The sequence below is a fragment of the Lycorma delicatula genome, chromosome 5 (assembly GCF_047948215.1).
Source record: "Lycorma delicatula isolate Av1 chromosome 5, ASM4794821v1, whole genome shotgun sequence".
Taxonomy (NCBI): domain Eukaryota; kingdom Metazoa; phylum Arthropoda; class Insecta; order Hemiptera; family Fulgoridae; genus Lycorma; species Lycorma delicatula.
The window spans coordinates 118,770,482-118,788,155 of NC_134459.1; the positions used below are offsets into that span (position 1 = coordinate 118,770,482).

Here is a 17,674-nt window from a genome sequence, read left to right on the forward strand (position 1 = left end):
TCCTAAATGTTTTCATAACATATAACGTTTCCCTGAGTAAAAGGTAATAGCATATGTTTTAAAACTTAAATTTCTGAATAATTTACAAAGAAAACAGAGTTCTTAAATTAGAAGCTAAATTAAAAAGAAAATAACAAGACTCAACTCTTTCAAAATACAAGTGTCTTTAAGAATAAACATTCACACAATTAAACAAATCACAAACTCATTTACTTAAAGAATAAAATGCGGGAAAAATGCCAGAAAATGTTATGTTTCAAGAAGTTGAAACAATGACATTTAAAAATAATACTGCACATCAATCAGTAAAAGGACAGTTTTTTAATTATTTATTTTTAATATTATACAAAAAGTTAGAAATCAATATTACATTTTCACAAATATAAATTAAAAATATTTTTTGTCTTATTAGTTTAGTAGCAGATTGCTACGTACAGATAATTCATTGAAAAAAGGTGAGGAAGAACAACAGCTAAATTAAGAAATATATCATCTATTACTCATGACTCAAAACTCAGGAAACTTCCGAACAATCATCCATTAAATTTGGAACATAGCCAACTTAAATGTAAAGTAGAAACATTTCTTTCTATTTCTCTAATATATATTTTAATTAAATTTTTTTAAAACAATCATATTATTACAGTTATTTTAAAACTTGTCTTTTGAAAACAGAAATTACTCTACACATACATTTCTCTAGCTTTTCTTTATAAACATTAAGAATAATTAAAACTAGATTACACAACTAACTTCTTGTACATCTTCAAGTCATGCTAACTTAAGATAGCAACAAAGACTACAAATATATAAGAAATACGTACATAAAAACAAATTTAGTTACAATCTGCCAATAATAACATGGCTTGCAAAGTTGAAACTACTTTGAAATAAAAGTTAAAATATAATTATACTACCTAATAGTTAAAATAAAAATATAGAAAACCCTCATCCTTCAACAATTTCATTTTTAATGAAAACTGAAGAACGACTGAGTTTAATCATAAACCTCAAACTGAATATAAACAAAGTATATAATGCATTGTTTTTCAATAGTAATACATATTTCTATTGTTCTATACTATCTGTCCAACACTTTCTTATGGCTGTGATGCATGTAAAGCAATTGAAGTACAAAATTGACTACTTGCAGTTACTTTTTCTGAAAATAATAATGTTTACAGTACAAACAGGTCCTTGCAGTGAACACAGAATAAAAGATGTAAATTGTGGGCCTGAATACCAACACCATTTTGGAGGACTTTGTATGCTGTTGTGTTATGGTATATTTGGACTCTGTGAAGAAGGAATCAGAAAATTTCTTCACTCATCATTTACTTTATAAACCTGACACTGGATATTAATGTTAGAAACTTGGTAATAATTATGCAATTTTCAGGGCACAGCCTTTGTCCTGAAAATTGTTATAACTGCTAACCTACATGTTAGTAGTTATTTACAAACAAATAATCAAAACAAAAATGACATCATCATAGATCAGCTGTTCTGCAAGATAAATGGTCAACCATGTTATGTATATATTCTTAATTGAGTTTTTTTTAATAATCTTGTAAATTACACTGGACACTTCAATTATTAGGGCAGTAATAAAAATACTGTCGTGACAAATAGTTTCATGTTAAACAAGGGACAAAATGAATTATTGTTAATTTTGTGCTAACACTGTCAGTGAGGAAGTATAATAACAAAAATAACTGGATAAAAAAACAATTTATTCATACATTCCAAACATTATGAACTTGCACACATACCTTTTGAATATGAATCCTTTTTGTATATATATATATATATATAAGAAAAAAATTCTGTTTTATACTTTAAAAAATTTAATGCCAATTTGAACAATTTAATGTCTTGGAGTAAACCCAATTGATGTTTTCTGTTTTCCTTGGGTTTTTCCTTATAAAATTACATTTAATAAAGAAAAATGTCATAAATCCATATATTCATTCATTAATGACCGATTGGCTTGTAATTTATTGCTAGCAAGTGTAAATATTTCTTCATAAAACGAATCTATTGATCACCAGAAACACTGAAAGTAAGCAATAATGAAAGATATATTATCTTATATGGTAATAAAAAGAAATAACATAAAATCTAATAAATGATAAATTGTATAGTGCGGGATACTGTACTTCCAATTTTTTTCAAAAAGCACCATTACCTTTATTTAAGCCTAATTTCATAGCCATGTGGCAGCAAGAATGACCAGACAGGTTGCACCCTACCAGATCAAGTCAAACTCAAACAAGAATCTGGCCCAGATCTACAGAACCTAAACTAGGAAGCAGGGATCAAGGTAAGAAAAGGAGTAATGGTGAAAAAGACAACCTACTCGAAAAAGGAACTACAGCATAACAGTCATCCCAACCCAGAGATTAGTTTTGAAGTCAGTTTGGACAGCAGATATCTATCCTTCTTTAAGAGGTAAGAGCATTTTTACCTAGAAATGAGAAACACATCAGTGATGTTACATAGTTATCAACTTAAATATACCTAGCTGGCCTCTGTGGCACGAGTGGTAGCGTCTCAGCCTTTCATCCAGAGGTCCCAGGTTCGAATCCCAGTCAGGCACAGCATTTTCACACGCTACAAATCAATCATCTCATTCTCTGAAGCAATACAATGTCCCAGAGGATTAGAAAAAAAAATTAAATATACCATTGCAATGAATTTGCTTTTCCTCCAGAAAATTAGTGAAAAAGAACAAGATCAAGCATCTTAATGAACTCTCAGATAATGCCAGAACTGAGTTGTGATACAACTAAAAATTAAGCTGTTCAGTCAGAACCCCAATTTAAGGTTTAAAAAATGTTACCCGATTAAATTTAATTTATCAAATTTGAATCGCCAATCTACTAGTAATTTAAAAATCTAAACCCAAATTCAGTATAGAATAAGAAAGTAAAAACTTTCTTATTTATTTAAATAAATTAAAAAAATAAAACTAGCAATATCCAGAAATCTGACTTTATGTGGACTGCAAAGTAAAGGAGTGGTCAGATATAGTGTCTTAAGGGAGAATGACACAAATTTATTGAATGTAGTTTTCAAAACCAAACCACAACATTTTCAGTCAGTTTTGTAGCCTTCTTCAAAGACTGATCTTATGCTGGTATGAACTGGCATTATTGCTGACACGTTATTTTTTACAGTAAGCAAAAATGTACCGAATAAACATACCTGGAATTATTCTCTTTAAAATGTTCTAACTCTATCTGAAATGCATTCGTCTTCTTTTTGTTTAAATTATTCAATTTCTCAATAAGTTTCTTCATTTCTAACAGAACATCATCAAGAAAATCGTCTTTATGATAGTCCTCATTAAAAAGAAATTTCGACACTAGCATACTTTTGAATTTATCATTTTCATTGGACAACTCTTTTACAACATCACTTTTAATTTCTTTTGTCAGTAGTCTAATAAATTTGTTAAAATCCTTCTTATGCTCACTAGGTATAACTCTATTTTCTTTATCTTCACATAAAACAATATTCTGAAAAAATGAATACATAAAATAAAACAGTATTTGCTTATAAGATTTTATTACTGATTTTAGAACAATCAGCCTGCTTTCATAACTCATCTTTGGGTGTCCTTTATACAATATCTGACTCACTTTAGATAAGTAGGGAGTGCACAATAAGATTATACTTAATAATGTAAGGAATTATATGGACTTGTGCTAGAAATTTACACAATAAATATTTTAATTCTTAACAAACTGTGAGTAATGTACCATATTTTCTTGGGTATGACATGCCCTTGCATAAGATGGGCACCAGAAAAATAATGGTGTAGTTTTTGAGAAATAGGTTAACACATAAAATTTTCAATTGATTTCTATTTATTTTTTTGTACATTCAAAATTAAATATTAAAATATGTACTTTAAATTGTCATTAAATATTAAATTATATACAAAAATTACAGTAAATTGATAAATACTATAAAAAATACAGGAATACATGTACGCTAGCAGGCATGCCTGAAACAAAAAAGAATAAAGAGCTTATTGTAACAATATCCTACGATCACTTTAATAGATAAGCACGTTAAAACATTAATATGGTAAATCTGAAGAAGTATTCTTACTTGTTTTTTAATCTTCATTACTGTTTGAATCTTAAACTTCAGAAGGGGCGTGACTGTCTTTGCCTTCCTATGTGGCAGTTTTCATTTCCACATAAGCTATTAGAAATGCAGCATTTCTTGAAGCTCTTCACAACCAAATCATGTAAGTAGAATCCAACTGGCTTAATGCAGCCAAAATCCACTCTAATACTAACATCAAACTCAGCTTTTTTAGTCTTCCTGTAGCAGTCATTTCATGGACTGTAGTCACCATCCAATCTGAATAAAAATGTTTCAAATGGGCTTTGAAAGACTAATTAATAAAAACATCGAGTGGCTGTAGGAATGAAGTCATACCAATAGGAATACAAACTTGCACTGTTTTATTTTCTGTCTTTTTTCAAATTGTCTGTTAAATGTCCACGGAAACTGTCCATCACTAACAGATTTATAAAATTTAAAAGAACACTAAGTCGCTGCTGCCACACACATTTTACCCACTTTAAAACTAGCACGTTATGTAATACAATGGTAAATACAGATATTGGATCTCATTTGGAAATCCCTGTGTATCAATGCACCCATAAATTTCATGTTTGGTTTTAAGAAAAAAGGAATGCATTGTACATGAGTAAATACGGTAATACTCTTGAACAAAATCTGTATCTAACTGGCTGAAAGCTACTGATGACTTAGATCTTATAATAATATATGACAAAAAACAATGATCTTGTAGTTTTGTAAATTTATTACTTACAGATTTCAGTAATAACAAAAACATACAAGTAGCCAAAAACTGCACCTATATAATTACTGTACGTCACATTAATAAAAATGTAACATCAACACACCATAGGATTATATTTTAAATGTTTTATCTATCATAAATTATATTATTAAAATATCTTATTATGACTGTGAAATACCCCATGCCTTAAGATTTCTAAGGTACAAGAGACATTAATCAGGATAGCTTTCTTTCAGATTAATGATGTTCACTGTACAGTCAGTCTCTGCAGTGAATAGAATGTCACCAGTACGGGTGAATATCACTCCCCCTTGACACCAGGGGAGTGAATTTCACCCTCTCCTGTATTGTATCTCAAGAAAACTATTCTCAATCACATAATCCTTAAGTAACTACAGATGCAATTCCAACCAGCCATTTCATACTTGCTTTTAATCACTTTTTCCTTTAACGAGGAACCTGCTTCTATACTGTTAGGGTAATAAACCCTTAAGTTATTAAATTAAATAAATATTTGACATGTATTAACGCAAATCTGCAGCTTTTCTGATCGAAATTAGTTTCCAAATTGGATTATAAATTAAAATTGATGGTGCACTAAAACTACTGCCTCTACATCCACAATAGGGCTGTCCACTCACTTCAACTCTGGATCAAAAAAGCCCTACTAATTATTGATTAATGACCTCAATCCATTGCTTACACAATGTAATTTGTTCTGAGAGTTATTCTAGTCAGATTATATAAATGATTCATGTTGTTTCCTACAACAGCATCTAGTTATAAGTTCTGCATTTGTATATTTTTATTTTGTAAATACAATTAGCTTGATTTTTATTTTAAGATAATCAGGAAATGGATTGAAAGCAGCAAAGAATATTCAATGAAGCCAGCTTCAAATAGAACGTTATTCCCGTTTTCATGATTAACATGAAAATTATGATACTGAAACCAACTGAAATGCACCCACATACTATTCGATATCTCAGAAATAAAAGATTAAAAAAGTAAACATAATTTTCTGGTAACAACTTCCATTTCTTACAAATTTAGTCATACCAATTCAACTCTTCAGTTAGAGGTATATTTTTTAAGTAAATAATATTTTTATAAAAGTCTAATGCAGCATGGATGTTATCATTTCATGCACGTGCAACAGGCAACTATATCTATTGGCTTGTTGCAGATGCCAGTACATGATCGTTAATCTTTGTTTACAGTTTCCCGCACATGTTTAAAATTCCTTAATATTGAGTGTCGCCAATTATGAAATACAGGCTGTAATTCATTTCTTAAATGCAAGAGGTACCAAAGTGACCAAAATTCATCAACAGATTAGTGAAGTGTACAGAGATGTTATGTCTAATGGAATTGATGACATTAAAACAGCCGTTCACCAATGGTTATTTTTTCAGTTAACAGATTTTTATGAACCTGGAATGCAAAAGCTGATCAAGCGATATGACACGTACCTTAATGAAGGCGGCAATTATGTAGAATTGTAGATTAATATTCAGGCTTTCAGGTGAATAAAACTTTTTTTAAATTTGCTTTTCATTTTTTTTATCAAAACAGAACTTATTTAAACAACATGCCTTGTATAAGATTATATTTATCAAAAATATTTTTTATCAGAACCTTTTACTCTGAAAAACAATTAAATCTTTTAATTAGTAGTTATATAAGTCTTTATTGGATTTTTTACATGCTAATGTTCAATGTTAAAACGCCTACAATTTTTAAACATGTACTTTACTATTATTTAGACATTATCCATGGTCCTTCAACTAAATTATTTTGAATTATTTTTTTACCAGTTTTCAAAATAATATGGGTGCACATTACATTCACAAGTTTTTTTTTATTTCAAGGTCTAAAAATACAATTTCATTACACATTACATTTGTTGGTGCCTTAGTTGTTAATAAATAAGGTAAGGTCACTCTTAAATCATAACTGTTAAAAATAATGTTATTTTTCTCACCATTCTACTCAAACAACTTAGTTATTTGGAGAGTTCTAAACTTAACTCTAAACAACTTAGCTGAGAACAATAACTTACTGTATTTTCACTACCATTATCTCTTAAGCCGTTGTCAACTTGGACACTAATATCCAACCACAATAAGCAAGTGGAATTAGCTTTCAACAAAAATCTGTTTATGTTCCCAAACATGCACTAAAAATCATCCCACATAAAAAGCAATTAATATAAAATAACTGTTCATTCTTTACTTTACATATCTAATACACCCTTAACATGTATTCATTCACAAGCCTTCATTATTTTGTTCAAATATACTATGTATGAGATCTTGCAATGAACTTACCATCCAATCCCAAAAAACACTTTCTTTTTCTATTCTGTTCATTCTTTACTTTACATATCTAATACACCCTTAACATGTATTCATTCACAAGCCTTCATTATTTTGTTCAAATATACTATGTATGAGATCTTGCAATGAACTTACCATCCAATCCCAAAAAACACTTTCTTTTTCTATAAAGCAGAAGTAATTTTCAATGATAACATTCAAATTTTGTATTTCTTTGGCTGTAGCAGATATTTTTTCAGGATGTTTTAAAAGTATGGCTACTTCCATAGATAAACATGGTATGTCACATGCACCACTGATTTCTGAATGAATCTAATAGGTTAAAAAATACAGTATAAATTAGCATTTTTGTTTAAAATACCTTAAAGCAGAATAATTATAAATTTAAGTAGATTTTATAACTAAAGATTACAGACAGTTTTTTTTTCATAATTACCTGTATTACAAAGCTATAATTAACTTTATTAGAAAAGTAAGCCCATTCAAGCTAAGTATTTTCTCATGCTACAAAATTAATTTCTCAACATCAGGACTTGTAATTAGAACTAGCACAATAATTATTAGAAATAAATAAATAATTATTGATGTATCATAGAAATTTTTTTAACTATTTGGATGAATAAATGACACAAAAAAGTAATAAATGAAAAAAAATGGCTTAAATTAAACACTGGTATACTAAATTAAACCCTGGTCTTACAGTGAAACACATACATTAATGCTGCTTCAAAATTACATGACAAAAAAAAACATTATTTCCAGAAACTCCAGATATCACGTTTCAACAGTACAGTCATTAGCAATATCTGATGACAACTTCTTAACACCTCATCGTTAAACTTGTAATTACTCAAAATCATTTTAATTAGATATAACCAAAAATTAACAGAAAAAATAAAATTGCATTTATATTTAATCTAATAAACCCCTGCTAAGTTGAAGCAGTAAATATACTGCATTTTTTCCAATAGAAAAGGATAATTAATTTATTACTTTATTCTATTTAACAGAAACATTCTTATAGTTAAGACATATACAAGAGACACCTATCAGGAATGCTTTTAGAGTATGATGTTTACTACACAGCTAGTCTTTTTGGTGAATACAGTGAAGTGATACTCGTAGAGCTGAATATCTCCTGCACTTCAATGGACTTGACAAGTTAGATTGCCTATAATGATTATAGATATGACACCTAGCAAACTCAGTATATTCAAATATACACACAAATTCAGTATAATAAATAAGATAAAAATCAATGAACATAAATTTAAATTCAACATTAGCACCAGACAAAACTAAATGATTAAATCAGTTCAGTAATAAATAATTTCTTGATACTTATTCTTGAATTCTAAAAATCAATAAAAGGGTCTAGTCTCTGAAACACATAGACTTCAATGTATTCCGCCTTCAAAACTGACTAACATAACTAGATTCTACTACTTGTCTTCTAATTGTGTTAACATTTCCCAAATTATTAATAACTATTTACTGATCTCTACCAACCATGTACTACTGCTACACAATCAGCAAGACATTATCGAGTTTTTCATTACATGACGACAGAAATAGATGTTTTTAAAACAAGTCACCAGCTGACTAGTTTGATGGTATTCTTCATTACTTTCTGTTCCGAGCTAATCTTTTAACCTTAACAAATTTACTAAATCCTTAATTATCTGTTTCATAAATTATAATCTTTCTCTCCTTCTTCAGTTTTTCCCTTCTATGAGTCCCTTTATCACCAAATTAGCTAAACCTGAATATCCTAATACATGATTTACCACCTACTTTTTATCTTTTTATAAAATCCTGACTCAAATTTTTCTCTTCTCTTCATCTTAATCTCTCACTTTATTTTAAATTTTGTTGACTCACCAATTTTCAAAATCCTGCAATAACACTATATTTCAAAGGCCTGTATTCTTTTCGTTTTTGTTTTACAAGTTTGTTTTCATTTGTTTCTTCGTGTTTCATAAAGCACTACACTCCACAAAATAATAATTTTCAAAAATATCTTCCAAATTCTTCAATTTATACTTGATACTAGCAAATTTCTTTTCTACTTTCCTTGTTTATTCCACTCTTCTTTCAATTTCTATTTTACTTCTGACATCCTAATTTTCCTGCTAGACAAAAAACATTCTGAAATTTGTTATTTTGACCCTTGTCTTAATATTTTTAATTCAATAGTTTCACAGACACATGCGTGCATGTGCTCTCTCTTTCTCTCAGCAATAGAACCTTGCCATTCAGAATTTTTGATTTCCAATAAAAAGTTATATTAATAAATATTAACATCTTTATTTATTTTTCTGGACTAATGATTCTACTCTCAAAATTTTCCTTCACTTCTTAACAGACAAGACAAATTAAATACTTTCTCTCACTCCTTTTTGAATCAGTGCTCACCTTTTTTCATATTCTATTCTCATAACTACTATCTGATTTTTCCCTTCCTGAATTTATATCTGAATTTTCTTGAAATTTTAAACATTTTATTCAATTCTATATGATCAAATTTTAATTTAAATTTACCCTGAACAAACTTTACTATACATTTTTCCCATAGCAGGATTTATTCCCTAAATGATAATAATATGTCATAATACAAACCGGTAATTACTATGCAACTATGTTTAGACTTCTTAATTAAGAAAGATTCTGCTTACAACTAATACAACTGGCTGAAGGTAAAATTACAGTTTAGATAAAATTAAAAAATATATTGTACTGTCTCAGGTCAACTATTCCCTAGCTATCAAGTTCAGGTTAACTATTTCAATTATTAGCTAGTACTAATAATTGAAACCCAACAACCTACATACATCACCCATAACGTTAGTATCCAGACCTATTTACAATAACCATAACTTTTCTTGACTGGATCAAAGAACAACCAATCTATTGCAACAAACTAATGTCTGCACTATAATTATTTGTAACATGTACATTGAGATAAATAAATTTTAAGGATCTAACCACTAGCCACACAGAAGGAATGAAGGAATATTCTATTGGTACTGATAAAGTCACTTAATAAGTATAACTTCTAGAGAAGTTTGAGATTAAAATTATAAATTATTATATTATTAATTATAATTAATAATAATAAATTTGGCATATTTAAGTTTAATTTTTCACAAATAGTATGAGTTTGATAGTAATTTGATAGTAATCATACGTGGAATACTAAATTTCTGTAAATATGTTTTTTGCTTCAGAGGTAACGTACGTTTACACAAGTAGTTAAAAAAAGCACTTCACATTATTTGCGTGAATTTTAGAAATATTAGAATTTCTAATATTTCTAGAATCCCATTTTAAAAATATTAATGGGAGGAGTTTTACATTGATGAAATGGCAAATTAAAAATAGTACAATAAAAAAAACTTTATCAAAAACTGCACAATAAAACTTTATACACAATAAACACTCTCTGTGGAGTATCAACTCAAAACTTTAGATCAATATTACTTTTTTTATTTTTTTCTGGCTTTTTTCAAAGAAAAGCTATTGTTCGCGATCTGAAGATTATCACATACCAAAGCAGTTCCATCAATGATGCACCTGAAGAGAAATCAGGTGCACAATACACAATACAAATCAGAAAATAAAAAGCAACTAGAGGGAATACACTGTCATAACATTTGCAGCTTGCAGCTTGAGCAGTACAAATTGCAGTATGTAAATTTATACAATAAATTAATGCAATTATTCAACTCTACTCTAACAATTAGCAAAATATGCTTTAAATATGCTTATTTGCATTATTAAAATAGACAGCAATACAAAACTTCAATTTTATAATAACAATAAAAACCATCCTGCTTATTCTCATTTATTTCAACAACTAACTATATTTTAAGTATGTTTGTTTACATTATTATAAACTATGTTATTACTTACCAAAAGCAATTTTATACAATAAAACATAATTTACACATCATCGTATGCTTATTTATTGCTACATTTACTTATTTATAACAACAACCAAGAAATTATCCTGTCTTGCAGTAAATATCCAAAGAAGAAGATTACAACTTTATGGACACATCCACAGGCTCCAAACAACAAGGCTCACCCACGAAATTCTGACCTAAATATAACAGAAAACCATCCCCTGGATCCAACAAGTCAAAAAAGAACTAGAAAAAGCTCAGATAATTTCATTATAAATTTTAGACAGAAAATTGTATTGACAAAAAAATGGGAAACAGGAAGTACAGTCAGAGAATCAAGACCTGAAGTGACCAGGAACCAAGTAGACAGAAAAAAGAGTACCATGGAGAAAAAATGAGAGCCACATGGAAACACAGAAAATTGAAATATAATAACTTTGCATGATAATCGCAAATAATAATAATAAAATCATATTTTATTTTTTAAAAGAAGATTAAATCACTGGTTAAATGTCAGAATCGTCTAAAATCTTTTAAATAGAAGATTATATCTTCTTTATGAGGACCTCTCTTTAATTTTTATACAAACTGGTAGAAGAGTCGTTTTAAAATAATGTACAATTTTACTTCAGAATTTATGACAGGGTACTCTTCAGTTATTTATTTCTTACATTACAATCACAAAATATTATTTTACAGCTGGATAAACCTAAATTTATGATACAATTAAAATTTCATACCATTGGAATCTTAATCAAATAAGACTTAACACGTGAAAATGCCTTTATTACTTATAAATAAATTCTAATAATTAGGAATCCTTCAAAATATAGAACCATATTTTACCCATTGCATTAAATAAATAATCACTAAAGTTCAGATACTGTAAAATTGAACAGTCATTGAAAGAAATAAAGACAGAGCAAAGGAGGACATAAGAAAGAATAAAAATTCATAGTGAAATGAATATAAAATCTAGACTTAAGCAAGGACAAACCAATAGAATGTTACAGACACACTTGTATAAAGGACCTGCCCAAAGCAGAATAAGTTTGATGGTGAAAAATTATTTTTTTTTTAATTACTTCAAATTGTAAAAAAAAAAAACAAATACACTATCAAGTACAGGGCGTACTGACCAGCTTTTTATCATAAAATATTTGTGGAAACTACACAATTTTATAATTCAACAAATGTTAACAAAGAAGGTACTTCTTACATTAATGACCCAATCTGATAAATCCATGATCTTGGCAAACATTAAAACAGTATCTGAACATCACACATTTCACATATTCTAGCAACATAATTGGCAGCATTACTAAATCATAAATCACAAGTTGCCAAATCCATACATCTTCAAGGATTTAATCATTTTGATATCAAGTTTACCTGAGCCAATATAATTAAATACCTGTATTAACACGTCATACACACAGGTGGTGAACATAATAAATTAATATGACTATAATTAGCTGCAAATAGCAGTATTATCTATTTTAGTCAGTCATACAGCAGTAATTAAGAACAGTATTACAAGCTACCTTTGAAATCAAATTAATTTTCTCTAACGTCATACAATTAATAGCTTTTAAATTATTTTCAATCCGTCCAGCCAGCCAAATGATGCGATTACACAAATTACTAAGATTTCCTACATTTTCTGATGAGTTTTGATGAATTAAGGATGATGAACTACACTGTAAAAAAGCAAAAAATGGTAATTTGCATTGCATTAAAAAGCATAATTAAAACTGAAAACATAGTATGGAACTTAAAACGGAAATTAAATTAAAATAGAATTAAATTAATTCAATAATAGCAATAGTTTTATATTTTTTATAATGGCACCCCTTCCTTTACCATCCAATAGATCCTTTGATCAGCAGTTCCTTAGTTAAGCAACTGATCAAATATGTAATGCAAATATTGCACTTATAATAATAATATTAATAAAATCAAAACAAAGTATCAATAAATTCAAATTTCCATTAACCAATCCAGTAAAGCATGCATAATATAAGCACATTCTAAAATACAACAGGTTTTATGTAACAAAAAAAAATATATATACGGCAGATCACATAAACTTTTTTACTGATTTACTTTCACATTAAATCATAAATCACAAGTAATTAAAATAAGAAGGTCATAAACAGATTCAAAAAGAGAAAACAGAATATCAATTTGTAACAGATTAATAAACAAAATCTAAACAATGGTTAATAATAAAAAAATTTAAAAAATTTCAAAAAGGAGTGTAATTCATACATACACTTACCAAAAACATTTCTGAATGACATAACATTATAAAACTACATAGATATTTAACCATTCCACATTAGTGGTATTATGGATAAACTGGTAATTCACAGACTGAAAACGACAAGCGTGAAATAATCAGATACTTATAGATAGCAAACATTTTTCTTACTTTAAAGTGTAAATAATGAATAAACTCTACAATCCCCTAGGTTTATTATGAGGTTAATTTGAATTAAATAAATTGAGATCTATTATATTTTACTCGCATTACATTTTTTCCAATGAGTTTAATGCTTAATACCTTGCTTCATAAAAACAGAAAAAAGTCAAAGTTGGTAATTTTATTTCCTAACCACTTCTGTTCTAACAACTTCATTTTATTACTGAAATTTTCTTTTCAAAAATTTGAAAATTAAACAAAGAAGTACTCTTGTTTTACTTCATTAAAAAGAAGTTTTATAACTTAGAAGAGTTATAAAACTCTGTTTTAGAAGTTTATAACTTATAGAAGTTTTTAATAACTCGTATAAAACATCCAAAAAGACTGTAAATGTCCTATTAACTGCCCAATAAGATCTTCTCACACTGACCATAACCACTTAAGTGTTTTTCATTCAATTTCAGTTATTGGCAATTTTTCTAGTGACAATTTCCTTCAACTTTAACAATGATTATTTTAAAAAAAATTAAAACCTGGCATGTTCTTTTTGACAAGATTTGTAAAAGTGAGAATAATAATGAAAAATGATGAAGTAATAAATATGAGTATATAAATGTAAAAAAATAATAAAAAAAATTCTATAAATGAACTGATAGTAAATAATAATGTTTTTAAATATTTCAACCCAATGAAGACAAGTATATAGTTGTTCTCATTAAAAATGTTTAGCCGGCATATTTTCTTACGAGCAGATGTTTACAATAAGCAGCTGTGTAGTCAATTTTACATGATTAATGGTGTAGTTATTAAAAAAGCTAAGTTTTTCAAGTATCACTTTTATCTGAGTCAAAATAATGATACTATGAACCTTTTAATTTTTCAAAAACAATCATTACCAAAAGAAAGACATATTTCTTGAAAAATAGCTGATAATTAGAATACCATAGGTCCAAAATCACCTAAAATGGAAGATGACAATGAGAGAAAATTAATTATTTGACAATTCATAAGAAACACAATTCATGTTTCACACAGAACAGTCATGTTAGGTTAAATAGTCAGAAAAATAGTTCTTTTTTGGTTTATTTTAAGAAAAATTTCAATAATGAATGTACACAATCCAACAGACAAAAGATTGAGGAATAAAATTCACTATCGTCAATTTTTTATTATAATTAAAGAAGTTAAGCTCCAAACCCTCAGCAAAGATATAATGTAACTTAGTAATAACAAATTATATATTTTTTTTTATAAGTAACTATTTAAATTTCTCCACAGGTGAACTTCTTCATTTGCAACAACCAAAAACTTGGATTATCTGTTACATGTAATTATAATGTATTCACTGCCTGAATGATCTTTACATTGTGGTTGTAAAACACTTTTTTGTTACTCATCAAATAACTTTCAGATCATACAACTAAAATAATTTGTTTTATGAAATCAGCCAAAGAATTTTTATTTTTTACAATTTTTTTTAACCGTACCAAATTCATCTAATTTTCAATGTTCACTTCATCTATTTACCTTTATTTCTATCATCTATATTTAACTGCAATATAAATACTTCAAAAATTTATTTTGATTTGTAAATTTACTTATTTATTTACTTTGAACATTACGTTGCATTACATAACAGTAAGCCCTTAGCTAAATTTAACTTATTAGAGAAGAATGCAATAAATTGATATAAAAGAATTTTCAAGCTACACATTAACAAGAAATATTTTATTATAATTATAATCATATAAATTATTTTTTAAATATAATAGATCTTTTCGTATTCATTTTTTAAACACTAAAGTAGAAGATTTAAAGAAAAATAATATTAATTTATAATACTACAGTTACATATGCTGATTCAGGAAAATTTTGAAAATTAAAAATTCTTACAAAAAAATTATATTAAATAAATTTATTTATAACATTTAAATAGAAAAAAGTGCAATTTATGAACATATATACAATATTAATTTTTTAAAGATCACATAAGGGGAAAGCTCCATCTGCATAGACATTCCTGCAGTCTCATAAAGCTCTACATGGCTGAATGCAATATTTCAACAGGAATTTCAGCAACCACTGTTTGGATCTTGGCTTTTAGTTCTACTGTCATTAATCCACCGGGTAAGTCTAGTGGTGATCACGTCTTCTCAAATCAGCTGATTTGGAAATCGAGAGTTCTAGCGTTCAAGTCCTAGTATAGTCAGTTATTTTTATACGGATTTGAGTATTACATTGTGGATACCGGTGTTCTTTGGTGGTCGGATCTCAATTAACCATACATATCAGGAATGGTCGAACTGAGACTGTACAAGACTACACTTCATTTACACTCATACATATCATCCTCGTTCATCCCCTGAAGTAATATCTAAATGGCAATTCCCAGAGGCTAAACAGGAAAAAGAAAAAGTTCTACTGTCATACCAATTCGACTGCTACAAACTTTTGACGTGATCCCAAAAGGAGAAATCACATACTGACAAATTAGAAAACCTGTAAGGTCATGGAATTTAACATTTCTTAACATTATATGGTTGCCAAAAAAATGGCATACAGCAGCCATTGATATTCTTACTATGTGTGATAATCCATCTTGTTGAAAACAAGTGCTGTCAATAACTTGTGGATATATCTATTGTCTTTGTTCATCTTCACAACCATTCATTTACGAAAGTGAAGGAACATTATGTAATCATTTGGTTTAAGTTGCTAAAAGATCTACAATTTGTGTGGATGGTAAAGTAAGTCCTGCAACAAATTTTGCATGCAAAAATAAACAAGTTTTGCAGAGTTCAAAAACTTGAACTATGCAACTGTAAAGTCACTCCATGATGACAAATTTAATGGTATGGGCTTCTCATGACAACAACAGCTCAAACAGTCTCAATATTGTCTAGTGTAACAACGGTCCACATACTGCCTGGAGATTTCCTTTTTCATTACTGAAGCTGTTTCCTCAAAATTACATATATATATATATATATATTCATGTGTTAATTGCATGTACTGACAGTACACGATTATATCGTCCTACATTAAATTGGCAGTGAAATTCTCTTTGTGCTATCATTAATTTAATAAAAAGCATTGATGGCAAAAACATGTTGCACACCACTCCAAGTACCCATGATAATTAAATAGCATTATAATGCAATTATCATTTAATTAATGATAATTAATTAAATGATAATTTGTATAATGGCCTGAGCTGTCTTCTATAAATTATTCAGCACTGGCAATCACTAAGAGCTACCAACAAACATTTTAAAATTGCCGGTTTCCCTGAATCATCCTGTGTAAAATTGAAGTAAATAATGATTTAAAAAATTCAGTATTATAAGCTAGAAATAATTAATTTAACTAGTTAAATAAGAATAACTGATATATAATCTAGTTATAAAAGTTAAAAAAATTACAACTGGATGATTAAATAGTTGGTAGAGAAATAATTCATGAAAATAGTAAAAAAAAAAGGAAAAAGAGAAAAAATCCTTTGCAATAACTTAGTTATGTAAGTGTAATAAGTTATATAATTGTAAAAAAATAAATAAACAATAATCTAGTACGGTAGAAGAAATAAATAGCAGTATTAGAACAAAAAGCAATTAAATAAAAATGTAAATAAGTAAAATAAAAACTTTCATAGCTATCAACTAATGTCACAAATTAAATTAAAAAGTAACTATTTTTATTTTTCAAAAAATTAATTGATCATCCTCCTTACAGCCCGAAATTGGGACCAATTGATTTTCATCTCTTCACTCACATGAAGAAATGGCTTGCGTTACAGCACTTCAATGACTAGACAAACTTCAAAATGCTAAGAAAAGTAGGCTAGGGGATACCTAGCCTACTTTTCACGGCATAATGTCACCTGAATAGGCAAAATTCAGCTGAATAGGTGGCTGAATTTTATGAAATGCCATAGCATATTGAATAAAATGGTGACTATGTTGGAAAATAGTTAAAAGGTGTAGTTTTAAGTTGTATATAATAAATTATTTTTATCTACACAGGTTTTTTATTTATAGCCAAATGGAGGTTACTTTCCAAACCGCCCTCATATTTAATATATTACAAAAAATTTCCTACAGGACCTAAACACTAATAGATAAGGGTCCTAATTTGGACCTATCGAATTTTCACTGGTTTG

The 17,674-nt window shown here is 28.2% G+C and overlaps 1 protein-coding gene across 3 annotated transcripts in view; it reads right to left on the reverse strand.

The window, feature by feature from the left end:
• Positions 1 to 300: 300 nt before the first annotated feature.
• Positions 301 to 17,674, reverse strand: part of LOC142325330 (tubulin epsilon and delta complex protein 1-like) — a 35,150-nt gene continuing 17,776 nt past the window's right edge. For 2 of the 3 annotated variants that reach the window (XM_075366946.1, XM_075366945.1), the window contains exons 4-7: positions 12,635 to 12,790; positions 7,321 to 7,497; positions 3,208 to 3,521; positions 301 to 2,056 (exon numbers count right to left, since the gene is read on the reverse strand). In XM_075366946.1, coding sequence (XP_075223061.1) covers positions 2,038 to 2,056; positions 3,208 to 3,521; positions 7,321 to 7,497; positions 12,635 to 12,790 — 666 coding nt within the window. In that variant the 3' untranslated portion in view covers positions 301 to 2,037. The remainder of the gene's footprint in view (positions 2,057 to 3,207; positions 3,522 to 7,320; positions 7,498 to 12,634; positions 12,791 to 17,674) is intronic. The other variant, XM_075366947.1, reaches the window with a different exon arrangement.